This window comes from Salvia miltiorrhiza, chromosome 1 (genome assembly GCF_028751815.1).
Source record: "Salvia miltiorrhiza cultivar Shanhuang (shh) chromosome 1, IMPLAD_Smil_shh, whole genome shotgun sequence".
Lineage (NCBI taxonomy): Eukaryota > Viridiplantae > Streptophyta > Magnoliopsida > Lamiales > Lamiaceae > Salvia > Salvia miltiorrhiza.
In genome coordinates this window covers 14,360,715-14,384,632 of record NC_080387.1, presented here as the reverse complement: position 1 = coordinate 14,384,632, position 23,918 = coordinate 14,360,715, and the positions used below count along the sequence as shown (strand labels likewise).

At 36.8% G+C, this 23,918-nt stretch overlaps 1 protein-coding gene and 2 long non-coding RNA genes across 6 annotated transcripts; 1 reads left to right on the top strand and 2 right to left on the bottom strand.

The window, feature by feature from the left end:
• The first annotated feature begins 688 nt into the window (after window positions 1-688).
• On the top strand, window positions 689-3,029 carry LOC131006685 (uncharacterized). 2 transcript variants are annotated; one of them, XR_009095699.1, is made up of 6 exons: window positions 689-1,332; window positions 1,410-1,653; window positions 1,750-1,860; window positions 2,380-2,480; window positions 2,552-2,668; window positions 2,740-3,029. It is a non-coding gene; the product is annotated as an uncharacterized LOC131006685 (long non-coding RNA). The 2 variants fall into 2 exon arrangements; XR_009095700.1 differs by lacking the exon at window positions 1,750-1,860 and having other exon boundaries at window positions 694-1,332.
• A 6,400-nt stretch (window positions 3,030-9,429) lies between these two features.
• LOC131006669 (uncharacterized) lies at window positions 9,430-16,053 on the bottom strand. Of its 3 annotated transcripts, XM_057933829.1 has the most exons (12): window positions 15,660-15,972; window positions 14,454-15,528; window positions 13,743-13,858; window positions 13,519-13,638; window positions 13,060-13,147; window positions 12,610-12,701; window positions 12,430-12,534; window positions 11,157-11,266; window positions 10,260-10,347; window positions 10,139-10,174; window positions 9,955-10,055; window positions 9,430-9,710 (listed from the first exon to the last, which is right to left on the bottom strand). In XM_057933829.1, the coding sequence occupies exons 2-11, from the start codon at window positions 15,517-15,519 to the stop codon at window positions 9,972-9,974; spliced, it is 1,905 nt and encodes a 634-aa protein (XP_057789812.1). In that variant the 5' UTR covers window positions 15,520-15,528; window positions 15,660-15,972; the 3' UTR covers window positions 9,430-9,710; window positions 9,955-9,971. The 3 variants fall into 3 exon arrangements, with proteins under 3 accessions (XP_057789812.1, XP_057789814.1, XP_057789813.1); XM_057933831.1 differs by lacking the exon at window positions 9,430-9,710 and having other exon boundaries at window positions 9,784-10,055; window positions 14,454-15,525; window positions 15,660-16,053; XM_057933830.1 differs by lacking the exon at window positions 9,430-9,710 and having other exon boundaries at window positions 9,784-10,055; window positions 15,660-15,997.
• Window positions 16,054-21,135: 5,082 nt separating this feature from the next.
• LOC131006701 (uncharacterized) lies at window positions 21,136-23,569 on the bottom strand. Its single transcript, XR_009095716.1, has 2 exons — window positions 23,289-23,569; window positions 21,136-21,394 (listed from the first exon to the last, which is right to left on the bottom strand). It is a non-coding gene; the product is annotated as an uncharacterized LOC131006701 (long non-coding RNA).
• Between the last annotated feature and the right edge of the window lie 349 nt (window positions 23,570-23,918).

Genomic DNA, 23,918 nt, shown 5'->3' with positions numbered 1-23,918 from the left:
TAGGTTTGTGAGTAATCCATTCAGTCATGAAGAGCCAGCTTTGGATGGGTTTCTAGGTCGTGACTGAAAATTTTGGCAGTATAAAGCTGCCTTAGATTTTTCTGTGCCAATAGTGAGATTCTCCCTTAGGCCGGACAATTTCATAGGCTTTGGCAACCACTTCTTAAATGGTCCATTTTTCCATGGTTTCAACAAGCTTCGGTCGATGGTTCCCAAGCTTTTGAAATAGCAAATCCCGAGTGTCTATGATGTTCTTGATTAAGGGCGAGTCCCCATTTCTTTTCTTGATCATTCAATAGTCCCAACCCTTGATGTACTCTCTGTGGATCCATTTTATCCAAAGTGAGTAAGATTTTTTATGTATGTTCCACAAAATCTTGCTAAGTAGGGCTTTGTTCCAAGCGGTGAGGTCCCTTACGGAGAGTCCCCCTACACTCTTTGGTTTGCAAACGTTCTTCCTTGTCACTGGCTTGATTTGTTGTTCCAAACAAATTTTTGTACAATCTGGTTGATCCTCTCAACAACGGTGGCCAGGACAGGAAAAAACACTACAACAAAAACTGTAATAGAAACCACTTAAAAGAAATCGGTTTTTACTTAAAACCGGTTTCATAGCTTCAAAAACCGGTTTCGTAGATATAACCGGTTTCTATTTTAAAAAAAAGCGCTGATAGAAACCGGTTTTTAAGTACCGGTTTCTTTTATGCGGTATCGTAGGTATGTTATGAAATCGGTTTTAATTAAATCATATTATACCGGTTTAAAACCGGTTTTAAAGAACTTTTCAAGATTAAAAAAAATAAAAATAGAAAATCAAACTTTGAAACACACATTCAGCACCAACAGCCGCCCACTATGTTCTTCTCGAAGTTTCAGTCGAGCTCCCCCTTTCAGTCGACCTCTCCGGCGCCGCCCCACCCCGACCGACGCCACATGTCCCCTGCGCCGCCTCCATATCTCACCCCCGCTATCTCAACGGCCGACGCAACCACAAAATATCATCTCTGTCGCCTGCCCCCAAATCTAAAACCCTACTTGAAATTCATCTCATCTGCCGCACAACTGATGTTCTCCGCCTCCATCTCCCCGCGCCACCATATCTAGCCGACGCTACACGTCCTGGCCTCGCCTCCATCCCTCACTAAATCGTCAATTCCTCATCACTGAAGTCAGATTTTATGAGTTTCACCGGCGTATTTGGCCTCCTGCCGTGAACTTTCAGGGAATAATTTGGCGTCTCATTCACTGAAGGAAAACCTAGGGGCAGATTTCTTCTAGGACGCTCTACTCTGCCTTCACACCCTCCTCTCTCTCTTCCGCATTCTTTCTCAGGTGTTTATATCTTCTTTTGAGTTTCTTGAGTTTGGTTGTCACTAAACAGTGCGATAAAACATTTTTTGATGTCACAGATGGATATTTTGCATCAAAAGGTCTTCCCCTGACTTCCAGAGTTCGATTTTCGAAACAAAAAAAGTTAAGGGTAAAAAGGTTTCTGAAGATCTTGCCTGGTGCCAGAAAGCCATTCTGATGTGAATCCTTCTGAACTCTTAAGAGGAACTACGATGAGGCCTGAGAAAGGGAAGAGGGTTTTCTTTTAGAAAAGAAAGCCCAACCTTTGGGAGAAGAAAATGAAATTGATACTAGAGATGATATGTAAGTTATCATCATTATTTTAAATTATATTCACATGTTTGAATTTCATTACTTCTACTTCAAAGGTTTAATCATATGGTGAACTGTGTGTTGAAGATGAATGTGCATAGACCTGTGGGTACTAGGGTTGTATTTGGTGATAAATGCAATACCTTACCACCTCTTGCTCCAATACTGGATCAAATTCATCAATCTGGGCCAAAAAAGGTCGATTAATTCTTCCATGTGTTTTTGTTGCCTTGCAATATGCTATTTCAATTGGCTTTCTAGTTTTATAATTCTACACTATATGTTGGGGGGGCCTATGTGTGGATAGATGATGTGAGCTAAAAGATACTGATATAGTTCAAAGTTCTTACAACTAAAAATTTGAGAGCTACCTTATTCATGCATGCTAAACGACTAAAATTTTGCTGACAGCTTTTCGTGCTATTTTGATAATTAAATATGTTGTTGCTGCTTCATATTAGCAAAATCTGCTTCATTTGTTGTTCCTGCCATATTCTTATAAAAGCAAAAGAGGAATGTTATCTTGAAAGCAAAAGCATGTCTGTGAATGTTTCTTGAATTATGTTCTCCCCTTCTACTCTTAGAATGAAAAATCTATTGTGCTCGTTTTTATTGTGAAGGAATTGGATTACTTGTCTTCCAACAGCTATCTAGAATGAAAAATCTATTGTGCGTTGTCTTTGTGCATTGCTAAAGGTTGTATTTTTCTTGGTTTAGATGAGTACATCCTTCCAAAGATTGCAGAAAGAAACTTGAGGCAATTTGCTAACCTTCGTTCGACTTCATCGGAATTAGAACTCCGTTTGCCAATTAATGAGGTATGTGGGAGCAGTCCGTTTGGTTAAGACTACATGGCTGTATATTCAATTAGTTTTGGTTGTGAGTGTAGATGTCAGTGAAATGTCCTGTATCAACGAAAAATCCAGGGAAGGGACTATTTTAAGGTTTCATGGGAAGACATGGACGGAGTCGAGGCATCGATTGTACCGGCTGATCTTGTGGAGAGGTATGATGTGAATACTTTCTTTTCCATTTCAAGATTCTAAAAATGTCATATTGTGGAGTGTGATCTTGCAGAGCTTGCCCCGAAAAGATAGTGGAATTCGAGCAACTAAAAGCTCAGAAGAAGAAGCCCAGTCGTAAAGCAAGACAAAAGAAACAAGGCATCTGAGGAGATTGATAGAAAGCTGCAACAACTAGTAGACGAGATCGAGAAAGAGAGCAATCAGGAGAAGATAATAGACACCGTTGAAAATGATAGGAAGCTGTAGGAACTAATTATTTGTTGTTTATTATTTTTGTTATAAATTTTATTTTATTTTATTAAAAGCCCTTTTTATAGGGGCTACAAAATAATTTTTTTTCCCCACAAATAACCTACAAAACCGGTTAAAAACCGGTTTCTATTATCCTATTATGTAGTGGTGTCTATCAATGCAAAACACACCGCTAAAAAATGCGCTATTAGAAACCGGTTAATAACCGGTGTCTTACATACCTACGAAACCGGTTATTAACCGGTTTCTATCAGCGCCTTTATTTCTACCCCTACGAAACCGCTAGCTACGAAACCGGTAGTTTGTGCTAATAGAAACCGGTTAAAAACCGGTTTCTATCAGCATTTTTCTTGTAGTGAAAATTGAAGCCAATATGCCACGGTGCCTTGTAGGAAAGCCCTAGCCGATTCGAGTGTCCCTACAATGGAAAGACTTAGATTAGACCATTTATTACTCCCTCCGTCCCATGAAGCATGACCCATTCTTTTTCGGCACGAGAATTAAGAACTTGGTATTTTGTGTGTTAAGTGTGGTAGGTGAAAAAGTGAAAAGGTGAATAAAGAGTAAATTTTTTGCCATTTTTAGAAACAGGTCAAGCTTCATGGGATAAATTAAAAAGGAAACTGGGTCATACTTCGTGGGACGGAGGGAGTAATAGATTTCGAAATTTTAGAAATTATAGAAGCGTATTGGTTAACAAGGAGTTTCTTGGCAGCCAAGGGGATGTCAAGGTATTTGATACGAATGGTTTCTTCTTGAAAGCCAAACATTTGTAAGATTTGATTCTTGTCCGCCACGTTCACTCCGGCAAAAAAGACATGAGATTTTGCTTTATTTATGTTAAGCCCCGAGGTATCCGCGAATTCTTGTAAAATATCCGCAAGAATAGTCATTGACCCGACATCACCCATGCCAAACAAGAGCAAAACATCAGAGAAAGCTAAGTGTGTAATATTTAAAGCTTCCTATTTAGGGTGAAAATTAAATTCTAGATCCCTTGTGCGAGGTTGGATGAGTCTGGAGAGGTATTCCCTGCAAGGAAGAAATAAAGTTGGTGACATCGGGTCCCCTTGGCGTAAACCTCTTTTCCCTTGAATAAAGCCATGGTGACTTCTGTTTATAGCAATCGTGAATGTTGTCGATGTTACACACGTCATGATCCAATGGGAGAAAAACGGGTGAAAATTCAAGCCTTGAAGCACTTTGTGTAGGAATTTCCATGAAATTGTATCATAGGCCTTTTGAAGGTCTATCTTGATCATACAACGTGGTGAAATTCTCTTTCTCTCATATTTCCTAATCAATTCCTGCGCAAGAAAAATATTACTCCATCCGTTCCACAAAGAGTGTGTGGTCCATTTGGGGGGGGGGGGGAAAGTCTTTAACCAGCGGTTCAGGATCAGGTTAAAAATTGTCGATTCAAAGGCTGAACCGTCGATCTTTTCGATGTTCATTTTATTTATTTAGTTTTTTATATTTAGTTTGAGTGTTGTGTATATTTTTCGTTTAAAAAATTACATAATTTACTACATTACATTTAATTTAATTATTGAAAATTATAAATGAAATAAAATTATAACACTCAACTACTATAACAAAAAGCATTGTAACCATCTAATTGATTCCAATTGATTTAACCATCCATATTTTTTATTATATGATTTTGGTTAGAATATGGTGTTTTCTTAAAATATATTTGTTGACGACAATTGTAAATTATATTCCCTCCGTCCATAAAAAAATAGTCAATTTTTGTCATTTTGGGATGTCCATAAAAATAAATTTCTTTTTATTTTTAGAAACTATCTATCACATGGTGGGCCCTATTCTCCACTCACAATACAATTAATTCTTATTGTTAACACTACTTTTAAGTGAGCCTCTTTCTCCACTCAAAATAAATTAAACTATTTTCATTAAAATTCGTCTCGTTTCCTTCTAGGACTATTTGTTGTGGATGAAGGGAGTATAAGAAAACATGTGATCTAAAGAAACATGTGATCTAAAGTTAATTTCACATAACTACTAAAGCAAAACATTGAAAAGTAGTACTTCTTGAATTGGTTTGGAATGGTGGAGTGGAGATAATATTCTATTTGTAATTGGTTTCGGATTGTGGAGTATTCTAAAACATTGAAAAGTAGTAGTTGTTGAATTGTAAACGCGTGTTGAATAAAAAGAAATTATATTATTTGACTTGTAAAAGCAGCAAAGCATACAATTACAATGACATGTTGTGTCCATTATTGTTTCTCTGTTTGCCTCCACACTTTCACTATTTTGTTTTGGCAGCAAGTCGAATCATTCCCTCCTTCTGTGACGCGGTTAGGAATGGCAATCGGGTACGATGGGTATGGATAGTGACTATCCATACCCATACCCACGAACTAAATGGATAGTGGTTGCTACCCACGAAACTATCCATGGATATCAAATGGTATCCAAACCCACTACCCGCGGATACCCACTACCCGTCGGGTATCCGCGAAACCCGCTATCCGACGGGTATCCGTCACCCACTATCCGACGGATACCCGTTATCCGCCGGATACCCACTATCCGCCGGATACCTACTATCCGCTGGATACCCACGAAATAGAATTTAAATATTAATTTACAACAAATTTAATAGAAAAAAAAAATCAACACAAATATCATAGTTCAAATCCACAAAGAACAATGTTTAAATTCAAATTCACAAAGAACAATGTTCAAATTCATCAACTAAAATATAAAATCCAACAAAGAACAATGTCTATAATATACTAGCCCATAACCTTAAAATATATATTCAAGGCCCATATTTTATGAATTTTTTTGTGGATATTTGACGGGTAATTGACGGATAATTAGCGGGTATTTTTGGCGGGTAAACGGGTTTCGCGGGTATGGATAGTAAGTATCCAAACCCATACCCACGAACTAAATGGATAGTGAATTGCACCCACGAAACTATCCGTGGATATCAAATGGTATCCAAACCCTACCCTAATGAGTGCGGGTTTTCGCGGATACCCGCTACCCGCGGGTAGATTGCCATCCCTAGACGCGGTCAAAAACTGAAACAGATGGATATATACCTAACCATTTATTTTCTCTTCTTTTTTATATATTGTATAATTAAAGTGTATGTGGGAAGTGACTATATCATTAGTAGGTCGTACTCAATTCAATTGGTATATACTCCCTCCGTCCCAAACGAAATGACCTATTTCTTTTCGGCACGGAGATTAAGAAATGAGTATAAAGTAGATAAAGTGGGTTGGTGTAAATTATTTAAATATTAAGTATAGAGAGAGTGTGTATTGCCAAAAAAGGAAACATGACATTTCGTTTGGGACAGCCCAAAAAGGAAAACAGAACATTTCGTTTGGGACGGAGGGAGTATATTATAGAAGCAAAACATAAAAATATTTATGCACATGCAATTATGCAGCAAGATATATATATTTCTACTAGAGTGAGTGCCACTCATATATTACTAAACTAAAAGGTGTCATCCTCCAAACAATACTCTTACCGAACAAAGGGCATATAAAACTTTTATAACTAAAACCTAAAGTTACCAAATCTCTCTCAACTCCTTTGATGATGACAAATTCAACTCAAGACGACGTGCTGCAGTCATTACAAAAGTCCCTCAATTAGTGATCAAAGAATTAGGTTGGAATGGTAAAACAATGCATTCATCCTCTTTTCAACGAGTCCCAATGATATAATGTCAATTATATGTAAAACAATCTCTCAATTAAAGTTAGTGGAACTTCACACACGTCCTTTTTAATTTTTTGTCAATGAAGCTTAGCTGAAATGATAAAATTGAGGCATCCAAAAATTCTCTTTTATGAGAGATCTTTGAGTCAATCCCGTCTGCGTGTGGATAGTTTTTCTCACCTGTGTGAGTAGTATCCATTGCTTGTTTAATTATACATTAAATATCTTTTGTAATTCTAAAAAAAAAAAAAAAAAAACTTCACTTACGTCCAAATCACAAACTCGTTTAAGAACAAACTGACCTCGCAATTCGTAATAAGTCCCAACATATTTGATATAAAATATTAAAGATAATTCTCTCAAAATATATTATGGATAATAACAGTTAAACCGCGATCTTATTGCAGATGACACCTCTATTTTAAAATATTTTAATAGTATTCCAATCTTCCGATTTATAGTAAAAATTCATCTCTCCTATTTTTTGGCATTAGTTTGGAAGTGAGATTTCGAAGTTCATCTAACATCAAAATTCAAAATTGATTGATGGCATTTAAATTATCTAAATTGTCCTCCCTTATTGTTAATTTCATCATTGGATGTCCGACGTTGAGTAATTGAGTTGGTGGTTGGCACAACAAAATTAGGACTCCCCAATTAGAGATGACAATGGATCGTGAACCTGATCCAGATCCGTGGATCCAGATCCATTTTTTAGGGTCTAGATCTCAAGTTTTTGGACCCGTGGATCTGGATCTCAATTTTTAAAACAGATCTAGATCTGAATCTTGAAATTTGAGATTCGGATCCGACCCGTGGATCCGTTTTATTTAATATATATTATTTATTTTTTTACATTTATTTTATTAATAATATTAAATATTAAAAATAATACACAAATTAGAATTACAAATTAAAATGCTTTGTTTTGTGCAATATTTATTATGAAGAAAATTAAATGTTGTTGATTTTGTGACTTTTTTTTAATTTAATTTAAAAATAGTAGATCCATGGATCTAGACCCGCGGACCCGCGGATCTGGATCCTAAATTTTCAGAACCGCGGATTTGGATCGGAATCTGGTATTGATGAGATCCGGCCTGTTGCCATCCCTATCCCCAATAGTTCGTGTAGCAGTTCAAGACATCCAACAACAAGACTGACAATATGGAAGGATAATTCACACAATGAGCTTCAAAAGTACTTAATAAATTTTAAGTTGACTGAAAGTCCAAATCTCAACTCCGAACTCACACAAAAATTTAGAGAGATGAATTTACTGCAAATAAAAAAATAGGCAAATAGCACCAAAATCCTCGAAGTTTCGTCGAATTCGCATTTTTCCCTTGACCTTTAAATTTCTTGTTAAAATCCTTTAACTTAATTTCGATTCTCGTTTTTCCCATAAAATTGATTGACAATTTAACTAATGCTGACATGGTTGTTGGAAAGCCATGTAGGATTAAATTTCCGGCGACGCAAACGACAATATGGAAGGATAATTCAGACAATGAGCTTCAAAAGTACTTAATAAATTTTAAGTTGACTGAAAGTCCAAATCTCAACTCCGAACTCACACAAAAATTTAGAGAGATGAATTTACTGCAAATAAAAAAATGGGCAAATAGCACCAAAATCCTTGAAATTTCGTCGAATTCGCATTTTTCGCTTGACCTTTAAATTTGTTGTTAAAATCCTTGAACTTAATTTCGATTCTCGTTTTTCCCATAAAATTGATTGACAATTTAACTAATGCTGACATGGTTGTCGGAAAGTCATGTAGGATTAAGTTTCCGGCGACGCAAACTACATAGTTTCGCCAAAATTCTCGAAGTTTCGCCGAATTCGCAATTTTCCCTTGACCTCAAATTAGGGTTCTTGAGACAAAAAAACACCCAATCCATGTCTTCGTCTTCGTCATCCCGCTGGAACTTCAGCCACGGACACACAAGTACGACGCTGCCACCGCTGTAACTTCGGCGAGGAGCCCCCTCGTCCTTCGTCTGTACTCCCTCAAACTGAAGCACCCTCTGAATCTCCCTCTCTGTCCACTCCCATCCGCCCTTGGCTGGGCAGCAGCGACACCGCCGCCGCCGACCCCAGCCTCAGTCTTCTCTCTCAATTCTGCCTTTATCTCAAACGACGACACACAACAATCGACCGCCTTGTTTCCTCAACCAAACCAGACACCCTCAACAAGAAGCTTAGCAAAACGTTGTCGTTTAGCTTCATTCTAAGGTCTAGGGAAAAATGAGAATCGCGCCAAACTTCAGGGATTTCGATGCTATTAGGTTAGACGCAAAACGACGTCGTTTAACTTCTAATTAATCTATTCAGCATAAGTGTGCCACGTTGGTGACACGTCATCTAATTAATGGCCGGAAAACGTCACTAAGGGAAAAACGAGAATCGAAGCAACGATTAAGGATTTTAACAAGAAATTTAAAGGTCAAGTGAAAAATGCAAATTTCGCGAAACTATAAGGATTTTGGTGCTATTTGTCCTAAAAAAATTGGACATTATTGAATGTTTTAAATTTTTTTGGTCTAACTTGCAACAAGATTGAAAGAGTGAGAATTAACTAGCAATTGTCTGATTATCTCAAAATATTAAGCACAAGGTGCAATACATAAACCAATGCGAAATCAAACTGGGTGAATAAACTATTCTGTATAAAAGGTAAGCTACGTTGCAAGCATCAAACTCTCATTTAAAAAAACATTGTCATACTATATAAATATGAGCCCAAGAAAAGTTCAGCTGGCCACATTAAAAGTTTATCTTAACTCCACTCACAAATAGATGGGGGCTAAACTAAATCCTTAAAATTCCAAACATGAGAAAGAAAAAAAAAATCCTCTTAAAGACTCAGAAACAAATACAATATCCAATCCTTGATAACAAAGTGAAAACATTCCCAGAAACAGACACAATATCCAATTTTTGATTCAGAGATAGCCAGTGTTAAAATATGTTTCCGATTACGCATTGATTTCTCTATTCAATATCAACTGCACAATGACCTTAGTATTGGGATGCATCACATCACTGGAATAACTGCAATTTTTTAACTAGTGAGATCCAAAACGTTGATATTTGAACACCAGACATTATGATTTTCAGGGGAGAATAAAACAAAATCTTGTGTGCATATAGCAAAAGAAGTTTTGCAAAGAACTACAATTAGAATTTAAAAACTAACTACTAATTGGTAATTAAAGCTTGAGGGAGAGTTGTTTTCCTATTCTAGCGCCCTAGGTTCTACTTGTTTCACTAATTCAAATCCAGCATGAACAAATACCTCTCAAGAAGCGCCTTCTAGCGTGGGACAAACCGGGCAATATTAGCTAGTACTGTCCTTAAACTTCGGATACCAGCACCAGTTTTCGAGCTTATCATCATCTGTAGTTAGACAAGGTTATTGTAATTATGATTCATATTATAGAATAAAACTACACGTAAAGAGAAATTATTGATGTCCATACCAAGGGCTGAACTGCAGATTTCTTTGCTTTGAGGTTCTGTAAGATCACAGATGATGTTGCTCCAGTCAGAAAAGCATATATGGATGTGATTTCTATACTATTACACGTCTACAATACTTACCTCTTCAATTTGCATTGCTCGTCGCGCCACATCAATTGGAAAAACCAAATCAGTTTTTGTTAAAACAATTTGATACTTTGTCTCATACCTGCACATTTAAGATGAAGAAGGGTTAGCAGAATTCTCATTAGTGGAATTAACAACAAAATAGCAGCAAATTGATTTTCAGGATGATGCTCCATCAAGTCACTAAAAACAATTGTACACATAATCTAAATCTTCAATAGCCCACTTATTTTCGCAGTTGGCCTGTTTAGCATTACAGACATAATACTCCCTCCGTCTCTTAAAATTATGCATGGTTGACTTAGGCACGAGTTTTAATAAAAAGTTGTTTGAAGTAATGATAGTGGAGAAAGGGTCCCACATTGAGGGTATTGTTAAGTAGATTGTGGGTAAATAGTGAAAGTTAAAAGGGTAAAATTATAAGAATTATGTGTGGGGTAGTGTCCAAAAATAGAGTATGCATAAATTTGGGGGACGTACCAAAAAGGCAAGGTATGCATAAATATGGGGGACGGAGGAAGTATTAAATACTCCCTCCATCCCATAAAAACATGCATAGTATGGGACGACGCGAGTTTTAAGAAATCTTGTAAAATGTAGTGTGAGTGGAGAAAGGGTCCCACATTGATTGTGATGTTTAGTGGGAGAGTTATTACTATAAATGGGGTATGCATGTTTTTATGGGCTGGAGGGAGTACAATTTACAACATATGACTAATAAATACCCAAGGAAAAATATAAAGCAACTTTGGACCACCTCTGCCATGTGATTCAACCATTTATAATATAAAGTTATGGACATCACTCTGTCACTGAAATTCACCAATAGAAAGATTTTGCAACAGAAAAAGAAACACACGATGATGGAGGTCGTGCAAATAATTTATGTACCTTTCCATCAGATCAATAAGTTCAAAATCCCTTGGCTTCATACCCCATTTTGTGTCTATAAGAAGACATACCCGCTTTAGACCAACACGTGTCATGACATACTCTTTTACCTAAAAAGGATTTGGGACATAAAAAACACAACAATTAGAAACTGAATGTAATCTACACCTTGACAAAATATATCAAACAACGCAAAGAGAAATCACCAGCACATGAAACCCCTAAAGAAAGCTTAATCACCATAGTTGAACAGGAAGATGTTAATCTAGTTTATAGAGAAAAGTATTCCACTTAAAATCTTTTGATTGCATATGAGGCATTCAACAAGAGATAAGTTAATTTTGATTATCCTTTTTGCGAATGGACAAATGTGATGAGAATGAAACTGCAACGTTAGATTTTCAAATCCTATGGTTGATATTTACCTAGAGGAGGCGAATTTTTACCTAGGTTTGAATCCTAAAGGAATCGGAAATTTTATCAATTAATTGAATACCGTTATTCAATCATTACAAGAAACTTATGCAACACTATATACTGACTTATGCATTATTTTCATTTCTCACAAAAAATAGCATTCTCACTATAACCTAACTCTCTCTCTCTCTCTCTCTCTATATATATATATATATAAATATATAATATGTGTATTTATTGGATGAAACTTTGTTTCCCATGTTCGAAATGTTTTCTCATTAAGACCTCACCTAGCAAAACATCATGCGAGGTAGGCATCCAAACATTAACAAAAATTGATTTTTTTTAATATCACTTTATCCAAATTGGTCTCTGATACTTTAATAAAGGTGTAATTGCATTAACATTTGAAGAGGGTGCTTCCTTCCCCGTACAGAGGGCCTGAGTTGAAGTGTGAGATTATGTTTGCTTCTTGTGCTTGTTCTCAACCCTCACATACCTCACAAAAATCATAAGGACATGATGTCATATCGTGCTATGATCACTAATCCAAGCTCATCATTGACAAGCTAGACCTAGTTTTCCCTTCCTTCTACAGACAAAAGTTGCTGATCACCATCATCATTTAACCTTTAGTTTCTTGAAATTTTCCAGTATAAAATGACTTTCTTTTTTCCTCTTTTTTATCTTACCTTTTCAAGAAATTGACAAATACTAGTTTTCTTTTCTTAGGAGTGACCGAACGTGTGATAATCACCAACAAATCACAAGAAATCCAGAATGGCTGAAGGAAAATTAGAGACAGAAATAGAGATGTGAAATGGAACAAAGTTGTAGTGGTTGTTAGAATACTCACAAGTTCCTCCCATGCTTCCTTCACCTCTTCTTTGGCATAAGCAAAACCATATCCAGGCAAATCCACCATACATAGCTTTGGTCCAAGCTTAAAAAAATTGATACTCTGCAAAAGGATGGTAAAATGTTAGTGTGTGTGCATATATATTTTGAGTGTTAGCAGTAACAACACATGCAGCACCTGTGTGAGGCCCGGCTTGTCTGACGTCCGTACAACACCCCATTGCCTCGTTAGTGCATTGAGCAATGATGACTTTCCCACATTTGACCGGCCTAACAGAATAAACAGTCCAAAGTAAGTACTAGAAACTTATTCTGAAATGAAGCTGAATGTTTTCCCAGGAAGTTCATAATATAAGTTCCATAACATTAAAATCCAAATCATCTTGTAAGAAAGACAACAATACAAGAGCCCTAAGATAAACTGGACCAGCTAATTGTCTTTTATCTATACTTCGGTCTTCATGCATTCAAATTTCATGTGCCAGAAAGTATAGTATACATAGGAAAGCAAACTTAAAACAGGAAAAAGAACAAAAACGAGAACTGTGCTCAAGGAAATGCAAAATCCAAAAAACTAACTTTTCACTCTATTTATATTGAAAGGAGGTGACTAATATTACGATTCTACCTGCAAATGCAATCTCAGGAAGATCAGGAGGGGGAAATGATGAGGAAATCTTTGCAGCAGCAAAGAATTCTAATTTGTTTCTAAATGCCTGCAATGTGATCAAATTAGCAAGAGTAAGGATTCAATGTAAGATCCAATAACAGTTTTAGACAACCACATCACATAGCATATTTTTTTTTTTATAAATTACAGGTAATTATAATGAAAAAAGGAGAAGACGTCATGCAATAAAAGCATAATATTGAATATATCTTAGTTTGGCTAGCATCAGAAGTCCGAATTTCATGTTAAGCAGATGATAGTAGGTATCAAGAATAATGGGAAGAATCAAAGACAGGTGATATTCCAGCCTTATTTTCCAACAACCCACCATTAATCCCATTCAGCCTTAGTCAACTTCAAATATCAAACATGAACATGGTAAAAACAATTCAAAATTGGAAGAGAGTAACTCCATACTGGTACTTCGATCCGTTCTCTTTCTGGAGTCGTTGAGAAGGGTATGTTGTCTAAAGGAGCAGGAAGCTCAATGTTGTAGCCAGCTCTCCTAAATACAATTTCACGTCTACGTCCTAATAACTGGATAAAGATTTTCCAGAGAAAAAGAAAAGAATCACAACGTTAACAGTTGAGAATGTAACTATAGGAGTTGCCAATGACATATAGGTTGAATGGGTTATTACATTGTCTTCTACAAAGGAAAGGATGGAGGAGCTAGGACATATAGCACGAAATTGCGCATTCTTTGACATTTGAGAACCACTGCTTTCTGTCTCATCCATCTTCCCCAGATTATTACCTGGACATCATGCATAGAAATCAAACTGAAGCCAAAGTTCCATCCCAAAAATTCATTCATCATTTATGGTTTTGTAGAATTTGGGTTTGGCACGGCTCACTCAACTGAAAGGATTGTGCCAGCCCCTAGTTGTAATGACAAATATATTCTTTTAAACAAGTGAAGCTAGTTGTTTTTCAATTGAAGACAACACTAATCTGCTACCGTACTATCAAAATTAGGATTTGCTTGGGCTGATAAAAATCCAAAACCACAAGCTTGATCCGTAAGACAGTAGGAGCTGAATGAGTACCATATGGATCTCTGGGTGAATAGAATCTAAAGATAATTTTGCTTTGCCTCATGGATTTATAAGAGATTAAAACCTCATGATAATGCAATTCATAATTCAACTGGTAAGAAAATCTGATGTAACCTTCCATTTTGCCAAATTCTGGAAGTCAAAATCCTTTACTAAGGAAAACAAAGGAACATGTATAAAATAACATACAAAACTAATGGAAGATTGGTATTCTTTTGACAACTAAAAATAGAAATCATAAATCTAGACTGGTACAGAGACAAGGCTAGCCATTAGAAGAAAAACCATACTAACCTTTATCAGATATGCTATCATCCAATCTCTTGTTCGATGTATCATAAGGATCTATCCGGAAACCTCGTTTTTTCTTCTTAGGTGGTGCCTCTGTTAAATCTGAACCATTAACCAAGGCCTTCATTCTCTGATCCTTTCTATTGTGACGGACAGAACCAACTGCATTTATTCTCTGATTCAACTCCTTTTGTGTGGCCAAAGGAGCTTTCCTGTTATCACTTATCTTTGATTTTACATTCCCTAAGCCATTGTCTCTAACATATTTTGGCTTATCAGCACGCCCCATCTTACCGTTCTGACCTCTCTTATCAAGTGATTCACTTCCTCTGAATTTACCACTCTCTGTCACTGATTTGTTTCTGCTAGAGACCTTAAATTCATAATCCTTTCCAAGTGATTCACTTCCCTTGAATTTATGACTCTCTGTCACCCGTTTGTTTCTGCTAGAGTCCGTAAACTCACAATCCTTTTGCCTCGACAGCTTCTTTCCATTATCCATACATGAGTCTGATTTGTTTCTTCTAGAGTCCTTAAATGCATAATCCTTTCCAAGTGATTCACTTCCCCTGAATTTATCCCTACTTGAGTTGAGCACATTTTCTTTAGATTGAGACCTAAACTTTCTATCATTACCACCGAACTTTCCTTGCTCAACTAGCCCAGGATCAGCACTGATTCTCTTCCTCTTCCTATCTAACTTCCCATCAACAACTGCTTCAAGCCCCTCGCTCCCACTCTTCGTTTTCCAATCCCTTTTCCCCCTGCCACGTGTATCACTCGATCTTCCATTCACACTGTGATACGGAACATCATCACTACCATTTCCTCTGCTTTGCAACTTTCTATTCCCTATCTTCTTACCATCTCCAGTTCTAACACTACCACTTGACCCGTTCGACCCATCCGTTGGAACTCTTGCTTTCCTTTGGCCTCTACCAATACCACTATCCCTTGACCGTGGGGTTCTCACACCATCTTCCGACCCTTTTGAGCTCCCTACGGCAACCCTCGGTTTTCTACTAACTTTAACAGAACCGTCATTGCTTGAACTTCTTCTCACAGGCATTGTTTTCTACTAAATACACACAAACAAATGACAAAATATCATATGTCAGTTGATACGATTGGTTAAGGGGAAAAAGCTTCATGTCATGAAAAATGTAGCACGATAACCAGAGAGAGAGAGAGAGAGTCTGAGTAGATTACCTGAATCCAAATGATTTAATATGGTGTTGGCTACAATTCCAGTGGAAAGGCGGAGTTGGAATAACGCACATCAATTGTTTGATGAAATGCTTGAGTCGGATGCACGCGCGTGCTAAAAATCACGAAGAGCATACCAGGCGGCGGCTGCGCTCAACGAAGGACGACGAGATGCGATAGGCGGCGGAGGAGAAGAATCATAAGAAGGAGAGTGTTTCGCCGGAAATGGAAAAAGACGAAGAGTTTGGTTGCGCTTTGCACACAGCGCGCCTGAGAAAAGGAAACGAGGGTCGGGCCTTGCTTTGTTAAATTAACTATTGGGCCACTCTCATAAATAATGGGTATTTCTTGTGTAACTGAAGGATGATTCTCTGCATTAATTACCCTGGACGATGAGGGCAGTTTGTTGGTAAAACGTTTCTCCTTCAATTAATAAGTTGGAGGTTCGAGTCATCTAGAAGGTATTAATAACACCCCGATTTTCCATAAGATAATACTCCCTCCGTCCCATAATAAGTGGCCACATTTCCTTTTTCGTCTGTCCCACTATAAGTGGCTGCTTTCTAAAAATGGCAAAAGTTTACTTTAATTAAGTCAACAATTACTCACTAATTTGGTCAACAATTGTAGGCCACTTTCTAAAAATGCCAAAATTACTTTAATTAAGTCAACAATTACTCACTAATTTGGTCAACAATTGTAGGCCACACTCTATTAAAATATATAACACCCAATTTCTTAATCTCCGTGCCGAAAAGAATGTGGCCACTTATTATGGGACGGAGGGAGTATTAGATTATTTTTAGAATATTTGGTAGAATTTATTTAGGATTTATTTGAGCCTAAAATAAATTAGATCTTAGTATAATGTGTCATTACTCATTTCTCATCATATTTAAAATTTGCATTTACATTTCTTTAAGCATTTTCACAGCATTAGCTCAACTGCATTATATTGCCATATTATTTAATTTTATTTTTTCTAAATTTGAAGATATATTTTACCTAAAAGAATTTAGAGTGGATTTTTAAAATGGCCACTTTCATATTGTAAAGATAAAAAATGTCCACTAAAATAAAAAACTTAAAAAATGTCCACTGTTACCAAAATACCCTTCACATTAAAAATTAAAAAAATGTCTACTTTACATCACCCCTTTAAAAAATCCCGCAATTCACAACCAGTGTGAATTCACAACCAAAATTTTTTGGTTGTGAATTCACACTGGTTGTGAATTGAGAATTCACAACCAGTCGAATTCACAACCAGAATTTTTTGTTTGTGAATTCACAACTAGTCGAATTCACAGCCAAAATTTAATTCACAACCAGTCGAATTCACAACCAAAATTTAATTCACAATTAGAATTTTTTGGTTGTGAATTCACAACAAACGAATTCACAACCAAAATTTAATTCACAACCAGTCGAATTCACAACCTGAATTTAATTCACAACCTGAATTTAATTAACAACTATAATTTATTTTGGTTGTGAATTCAAATAGTTGTGAATTTGAGTTTTTAAAGTTTGGATTCACAACTAAAACTAGAATTTAGTTTGGTTGTGAATTCATAGATCTCGTTGTGAATTCAAGAATATTAAATTGTGAATTCATCGAGTTGATTGTGAATTGAAGAACATTAAGTTGTGAATTCATAGATCTGAGCGTGAATTCAAGAATATTATGTTGTGAATTCATAAGAAAATGATTCACTATACATACAAAAAATAAATAAAAAAATAAGTGAAAATATTGTTTTCCACCCTCAACGTTACCTCAAACAGAATATCTGCAAATTAATTATAGTTTGAGTGTGGAGATGGTGTAAAAATTAATCACAGTTTGGACAAGTCTACAGGTAATTAGATTGAAATAATTTCTTTAAAAATGAATTAATATAAACACGAATTAGTATATACAGATGTAGGTAATGAATTAAATAGATTTGATATTCTGGTGTTGCACAACCAAAACAGAGACAGGCACAGTGAGATCCGGCGCCACCAGCATGTCCCCGACGGGTCCGAGCTCCGGCAGGTCATTCCACTCGCTGAGGCCCAGCAGCTGCGGCGTATCTTCCTTATGCCTCATCCCCACCCTGATGAGATCAAAGGCCTCTTCCATGGCGTGTATGAGCAGCGCCGTCTCCGCCCCATCTTTCACCCTCTCCTCCCTGTACACGATGTTGTCCTGGTGGGCCCCCTGCATCCTGGTGTCCTTCAATATCTCGGCGTCCAGCACCGCGTCCCACTGGTTGTCCCCGGCGTATATGTCCCACGGCCGACTCACCAGATCTGGAGCAAGATGTCGAAGACAACACCCCACCTACCGCCGTCCGACCCCATCCTCTATTGCCTGCGCCAGATCTGCCGTTCAGTGGGCAGCTCACGGCCGCGCCAGATCTGCCCAGCCACCATTGTCGAGCTCCAAAATGTCCAGATCTGTCGATCATTGTCGACGAGATCTCGTTGTTGTTGGCGAAGCTCTCCTAGTCAGAATCGAGAGAGAGAGATAGAAAGAGGCGCCGCGGTGGTGGTGGCTGTGCGGCGCTGCGGAGATTGAGTGGCGGCGGAGCGGCGGGGGTGAAGCAGGAGATGGCGGAGGCGACGAGGCGGCTGATTTCCGACGCCGAGAGAGAGATGGAGCAGATCTCGACTCGCTGAGCGGAGGAGCTTCTGGTGGCGCGGATTTCCGACGTCGAGAGAGATGGTGGAGGCGGCGGCGGCGGCGGCGGCGGCGGAGGATGCTACGAGGGAGAGGTGGTGGCGGTAGTGAGATAGAGAGAGAGTGACGTGAAGGTGAGGAGAGAGAGAGGAGAGAGGGGGTAGAAGTGAGTGGATATTTTTTATTATTTTAAAGTGAGGGTTATTTCTGTCTTTTCAACCACAAAGTGGACATTTTTTATCATTTTTATCTTAGTGGACATTTTTTATCTTTACAATATGAAAGTGGACAGTTTTATATATTTGCTCAAGAATTTATTTAGGATTTTTGAAATAAATATACTTATACATATAATAGATGTATAATTATATATTCTTTTAAAATTGCTTATAAATATAATATAATATAGCATATACATATATATATATATATATATATATATCTTAAGATAATTGTATATATGTTATACGTATATATAGCCATATAAATAGGCTTTAGTTAATAAATATTTACATTATATATAATAAGTACGTAGTGTATATATTATACTAATATATATTATATTATAATATAGGGAGCTAAAAAAAAGTTGCTACATATAACATGCATGCATGGATAATTTAAGAATTTAAAAGTCTTAAATGTGTACATACGTAACATGCATGAATAAGAAATGCATGGATGTAATCATATTTGACAAAATGACTACGTGTGTATTCTAATACACATCTAAACATCTAACCTATGATTCATCAAAGCTATATATATACGTGTAAATTTTCTATTTAAGGTAAGCAAACCTAGTAACCTACAAAGTGAGCCTAGCAAGCCTATGATTAAAGGCCTATAAATAGTCGGCCAATGAATCAAAAGAAAACATAACAACAAATAAAGAAACAATAGTAAAGTAGTAAGAGGCCGATTAGATTGAGTAGAAGGATTTCGAGTTATTAACAAAAAGCATTGTAAGGTTAAAGTGGGTTCTATTTTCTAAAATAAATTTGAGTTATTAAGCTCTAATGTTATTATTTGAAATGTGGTATGTCCATGAAATGTTTTCACGTTCTCCCGCTGTTTAATGCTCTTATGTTAACAATTGTGGTTTTTAATGAGTCTCACACACCTATTAAAAGTTGTGCGCACGGTCTTAAGGTAGTGGATTGATACCCACGAGCCTTATAGACGAAAGGAGGATTTTGGGTTCGTCCTTAATACGGCTAGATGGTGTAGCTGACGTGGGTTTGTCTCGAGGTCCCATCTAGTTAATGAATGAATGAATGAATGATTACTTCCCAGGGGTCGCCTAGGAACTACGAATGAAATGATAAGGGTAACAGTGGTGCTACGGTATGGCGCGCGCAAATGAATGAAAATGATTTGTGATTATAGAAGTTAAATGTTTTATTTTTAAAACCTTCTATAATTCACGTATGTGCATGGACTATCATATGAAAATGATTATTTTAAAAATGCACGACCCACTGGGTACACTAGTTTTCAGCCCACAAATCTTTTCAATCTTTTCAGGTTAGTAAGATGGTGGAGACGGAAGCAGCTGTGTCGGGTTGCCTGCAATATGTTGAAATAGCTAGCTAGTATTATATTTAAAAATATGTCATATATTTTGAGTATGTAAAATGCTAGTTAAAAAGATTATATATATGATATTATTTTTATACAATAATTTATTTATCACTCGATGGAGAGTGCATGTAGTCAGCCCCTCTTGGACGCTTGACCAAAGCCCTCATGATCATGTTGTGCTATGCCAATTTCATGAGTGAGCTGGTCGGTCAACTCCTTTTGGCGAGCTAGACTCGGTTACCCCATAATTTACCGCTTTATTAAAATTGTAATTTATTAAAATTGTAATTAAATGTCCAATTGTTTAGCCGCACGTAGTTGTAGACTGGTTCTAAACCACCAGCGTGCTGAGCCAAACTTTCCGACTTTAATATTAAAAATATTGCTACTTAATTATTATTATTATTATTATTATTATTATTATTATTATTATTATTATTATTATTATTATTATTATTATTATTACCCCTTCTTAAATCCAACCCCTAGTCACGTTTCGGCATTCGTGCCTTCCTTCGGGAATTGGGGCGTGACAGTGTTAGAGCGCGAATGTATTTTTTTTCTCTCTTTAGGTGTAACAATTTTTTTTTAAAATTCTATGCATTACCCTTATTTTATTTATTTTAACTTTTTATTTAATAAAATAATAAAAATATTTAATAAACTTATTATTCTATTCCCATAGCTTAAAACTAAAATATTATTAAAATAATAACTATCCTTATAGCTCCCCAATTTCTATGTCGACATTCATCATCACTGTCACTCCTCTCGACTCTTGCAACATCTCCCCATGAAAATCTTGTCGCGCTAACTGCGACCTCAATCCAACAACTTTTACTTCGAATCGTCCAAACAATCTCAACACCTTCATCAACCGTCATCCCACCATCAAAATCTTCTCGCCCAAGAACATGCAATAATGTATGAGAAGCATCAATAGTAGCCCTTTTGCTATTAAAATCTTCTCGCCCAATTTTTAGATTCAATTAAGTGTCTAAAATTAATTTTCTTGTCCAAACAACAAGCAAATATCTTGTCTTGAAATATATCATTTGTGGGCGTATTACAATGAAATATAAATGAAGAAGTTAAGATTACAAAGGAATAAACTAAATTGAAATTACAGTAGAACAAACTTGTGGAAAACAGAACATTCTGTCACACCCCAAGTCTTGAAAGAATAAATATTAAATACAATCGAGGTGCAACCATTTTATAGAAATAAACAAGGACAAATCTTGTTAAAACCCGAATAATAAGATAACGAGTCGGGCTAGGCCCATTTGGATCACAAGTTTTGTCTCATGTTTCTGACAACCGACATTCATTAGCATAAAACTAGAAATTTCAAATTGAAGCTCGACATGAAGTCATCTTAAGTTGAGAAAACAAAAGATGTATAAGAGTTATTACTACAGCGGAAAGTCTATATAGAAATTGAACCCTAGCCTCAGCTCAGTCCCGTCAGCACCGGCCAGCCAACCTAAAAACATTTGAAAGTATTTTTGGGCTAAGTACTAATGTACTCAGTGGGCAAGCATTTTCATAAACATTTCATATTTTAGTAAGAGCAGTTTATCCAGTCATACTTGACATGACTTAGAAGTTTTTAAGTTGAAAGAACTTCTAAGCATGTTAAAATAATTTCTTTCATTTGTGCGCACATGTCACACTCTTTCTGTTACTCGCTGTGATCCCGGACCTTTTAGCCACCGACGGATCTATTTCTCCCATTGCACTTGCCCTGAGGACGTAACTCAGACAAGTTGAATTGACCTCGGGACGCTACCCAGGCAGGCCCTTACATTACATGGTTCGGAACACATCCAACAAGCACCCTTATAACGCCTCTTAGTTAGTGCCCGATGGAGATCAACCCACCGAGTCAGCTAACGAGTGTACACAATTCTCAAATAACGTGTTAGGCCATAAGAGAACCTCAATTGATTCGTTGTGGCGAGCCTTAAACATAGCAGAGTGCACATAAACATTTTATTGGATAAACAGTTTGCATTTCATTGAATAAATAATTTGCATTTTATTGAAACATTTAGAGCTTAATAACTCAATCATACTTTATACATTTGGAAAGTAAGCCCACCTGGATAGGCAAAGCTTGAAGATCATAATCACATAAACTCATCTTGGGAAAGCAGTGCTAATCCCCTTGGTCCACAAAGCCTACAAGAAATTCTATTCTTAATAGGTCTCATGAAACTAATCTTAATGTCTTAGTGGATGTACTAAACATACTTGATTCATCACGCCGGGTTTCCAAAATTTAGTAAATAAATAATTGAAAACTAAATTCTTGAGTTAAGGACACCAATAATATCCTTACTCGATTTTCTTAAATAATTGAATTTATAAATAAACCAATTAAATCATGAATACTTTCACTCACAAAAATACTTGATGCAAATCATTTCATGCTTAATCATATATGCACATAATAATAATATGATATTATTATGAAATCATCCTTTTTAAAATAATTAAACACAATGTTAATTAAAAGCAAAGGCTCAATCTCAATTAAATAACAATAGCCCATTTTAAAATTATTAGGTAGCAGCCCAACTAAATAAATAGACATGACCCAATTAAATAATAAAAACGGGCCCAACATTCATTAAAATCGGCCCAAGACCTGGCCCAACAAACCAGCAACTTAAACCCTACTCCTCCTTTCTTCATCCCTAGCTGCGCCCCCATCCCATCTCACTCTCTCTCTCTTCACGCCAAAAATCCGCCCCCTTCTCCCTCGGAACTCCGCCGCCGCCGAAGCTTGCCGGAGCAACAGCGACCGCCGCTGACGACGCTCGGCCCTCCCTCCTCAGGTCGACGGCAGCTGAAGCCAGCCACCGCCAGTCCGCCCCTCTCCCTCGAATCTCCGGCCGCCGCCCGTAGATCAGGCGACGCCGCCTCCAACTCTCTCCCAGCCCATTCCTCTCTCTCACAACACTCCTTAAATCACCACAGTTCAGACACACCCCCACGAAGGTCAGCGCCGCCGCCGGAGCTTCCTAAGCTCAGCCTCCCCCGCCCTGACTCGACTTAAGCACACACACACAGTTCACAACAGCACCAGTCTATCTCCCTCCACCATTTCTTTCTTTCTTACATCAATGAATGCAAGGTTCCAGTTTAGATCAGTTCTAGTTCTTCTAAAAGTAAAAGTTTGCATCTTGTACAGTTCATAAAGCAATCAAGGTCAAGTCTTTTCCTATAAATATACATTGCTACTCATATTTGCATATTCAAAATGTATAGACATGTATGCGAACATATGTATGAATGTATTTTTCTAAAAATGAAAGATTGAGTTGTTGCCTACTTTAGTAAACACTGCGTAAATAATTTGGTTGAAATAAAACCTTGAGTTGATGAACATCTTGGTGGTTTTGATTTGGCAGTCTGCTTCAATAGTGAATTTGAAATGAAACCTTGATGAAAATGTTGTTTGTTTCTGGACTGGACTGGAGCTCTATCTCTGGTTGAGAAATTTGTGTGGGAAGTTTGAATGGAGAGTGTAGAAACTCAGTTGAATTATTGCTGAAGTTTGGTCTATGTATTGTGACTTAAAGACGTGGGTGATGGGAAGTGAAGGGCATGACTGTTGGAGGTGGTATGGTGAAGGCCATCCCTATGTACTTGAATGAGGTATACACACGAAAAGGGGGAGAGAGATATTATGGCTGATGGGAAGAAATTTCAAGGGCTATGATGTGTTGGCCAATTAAAATTCTTATAGCATAAAAATAAATTGATATGCAAAATATATTCGGGTCTTGTAAATTTAAAATACTCTTTAAAACTTTAAATGATCAAACTTTAGTAAATATGACATGCAAAAGAATTAAAATAGCTAAAAATTTACAAAATGTTTTTTGTAAATAATTTTGTTGGAATTAAAATAAATAAATTTATTTTCTTTTATCCAGCGTGAATCATATAAACACCTAAGTTCAAAATAAATTCTAAATTAATGATAAACTTATTAGGAA

Excerpts from the sequence above, each read along its gene's own strand:
- LOC131006669 (XM_057933831.1), bottom strand. The coding sequence starts at position 15,519 with ATGCCTGTGAGAAGAAGTTCAAGCAATGACGGTTCTGTTAAAGTTAGT. Across the intron at positions 10,348-11,156 it reads CTTATTGATCTGATGGAAAG|GTATGAGACAAAGTATCAAA; the intron begins GTACATAAATTA and ends TTAAATGTGCAG. Across the intron at positions 10,056-10,138 it reads AATCTGCAGTTCAGCCCTTG|ATGATGATAAGCTCGAAAAC; the intron begins GTATGGACATCA and ends GTCTAACTACAG.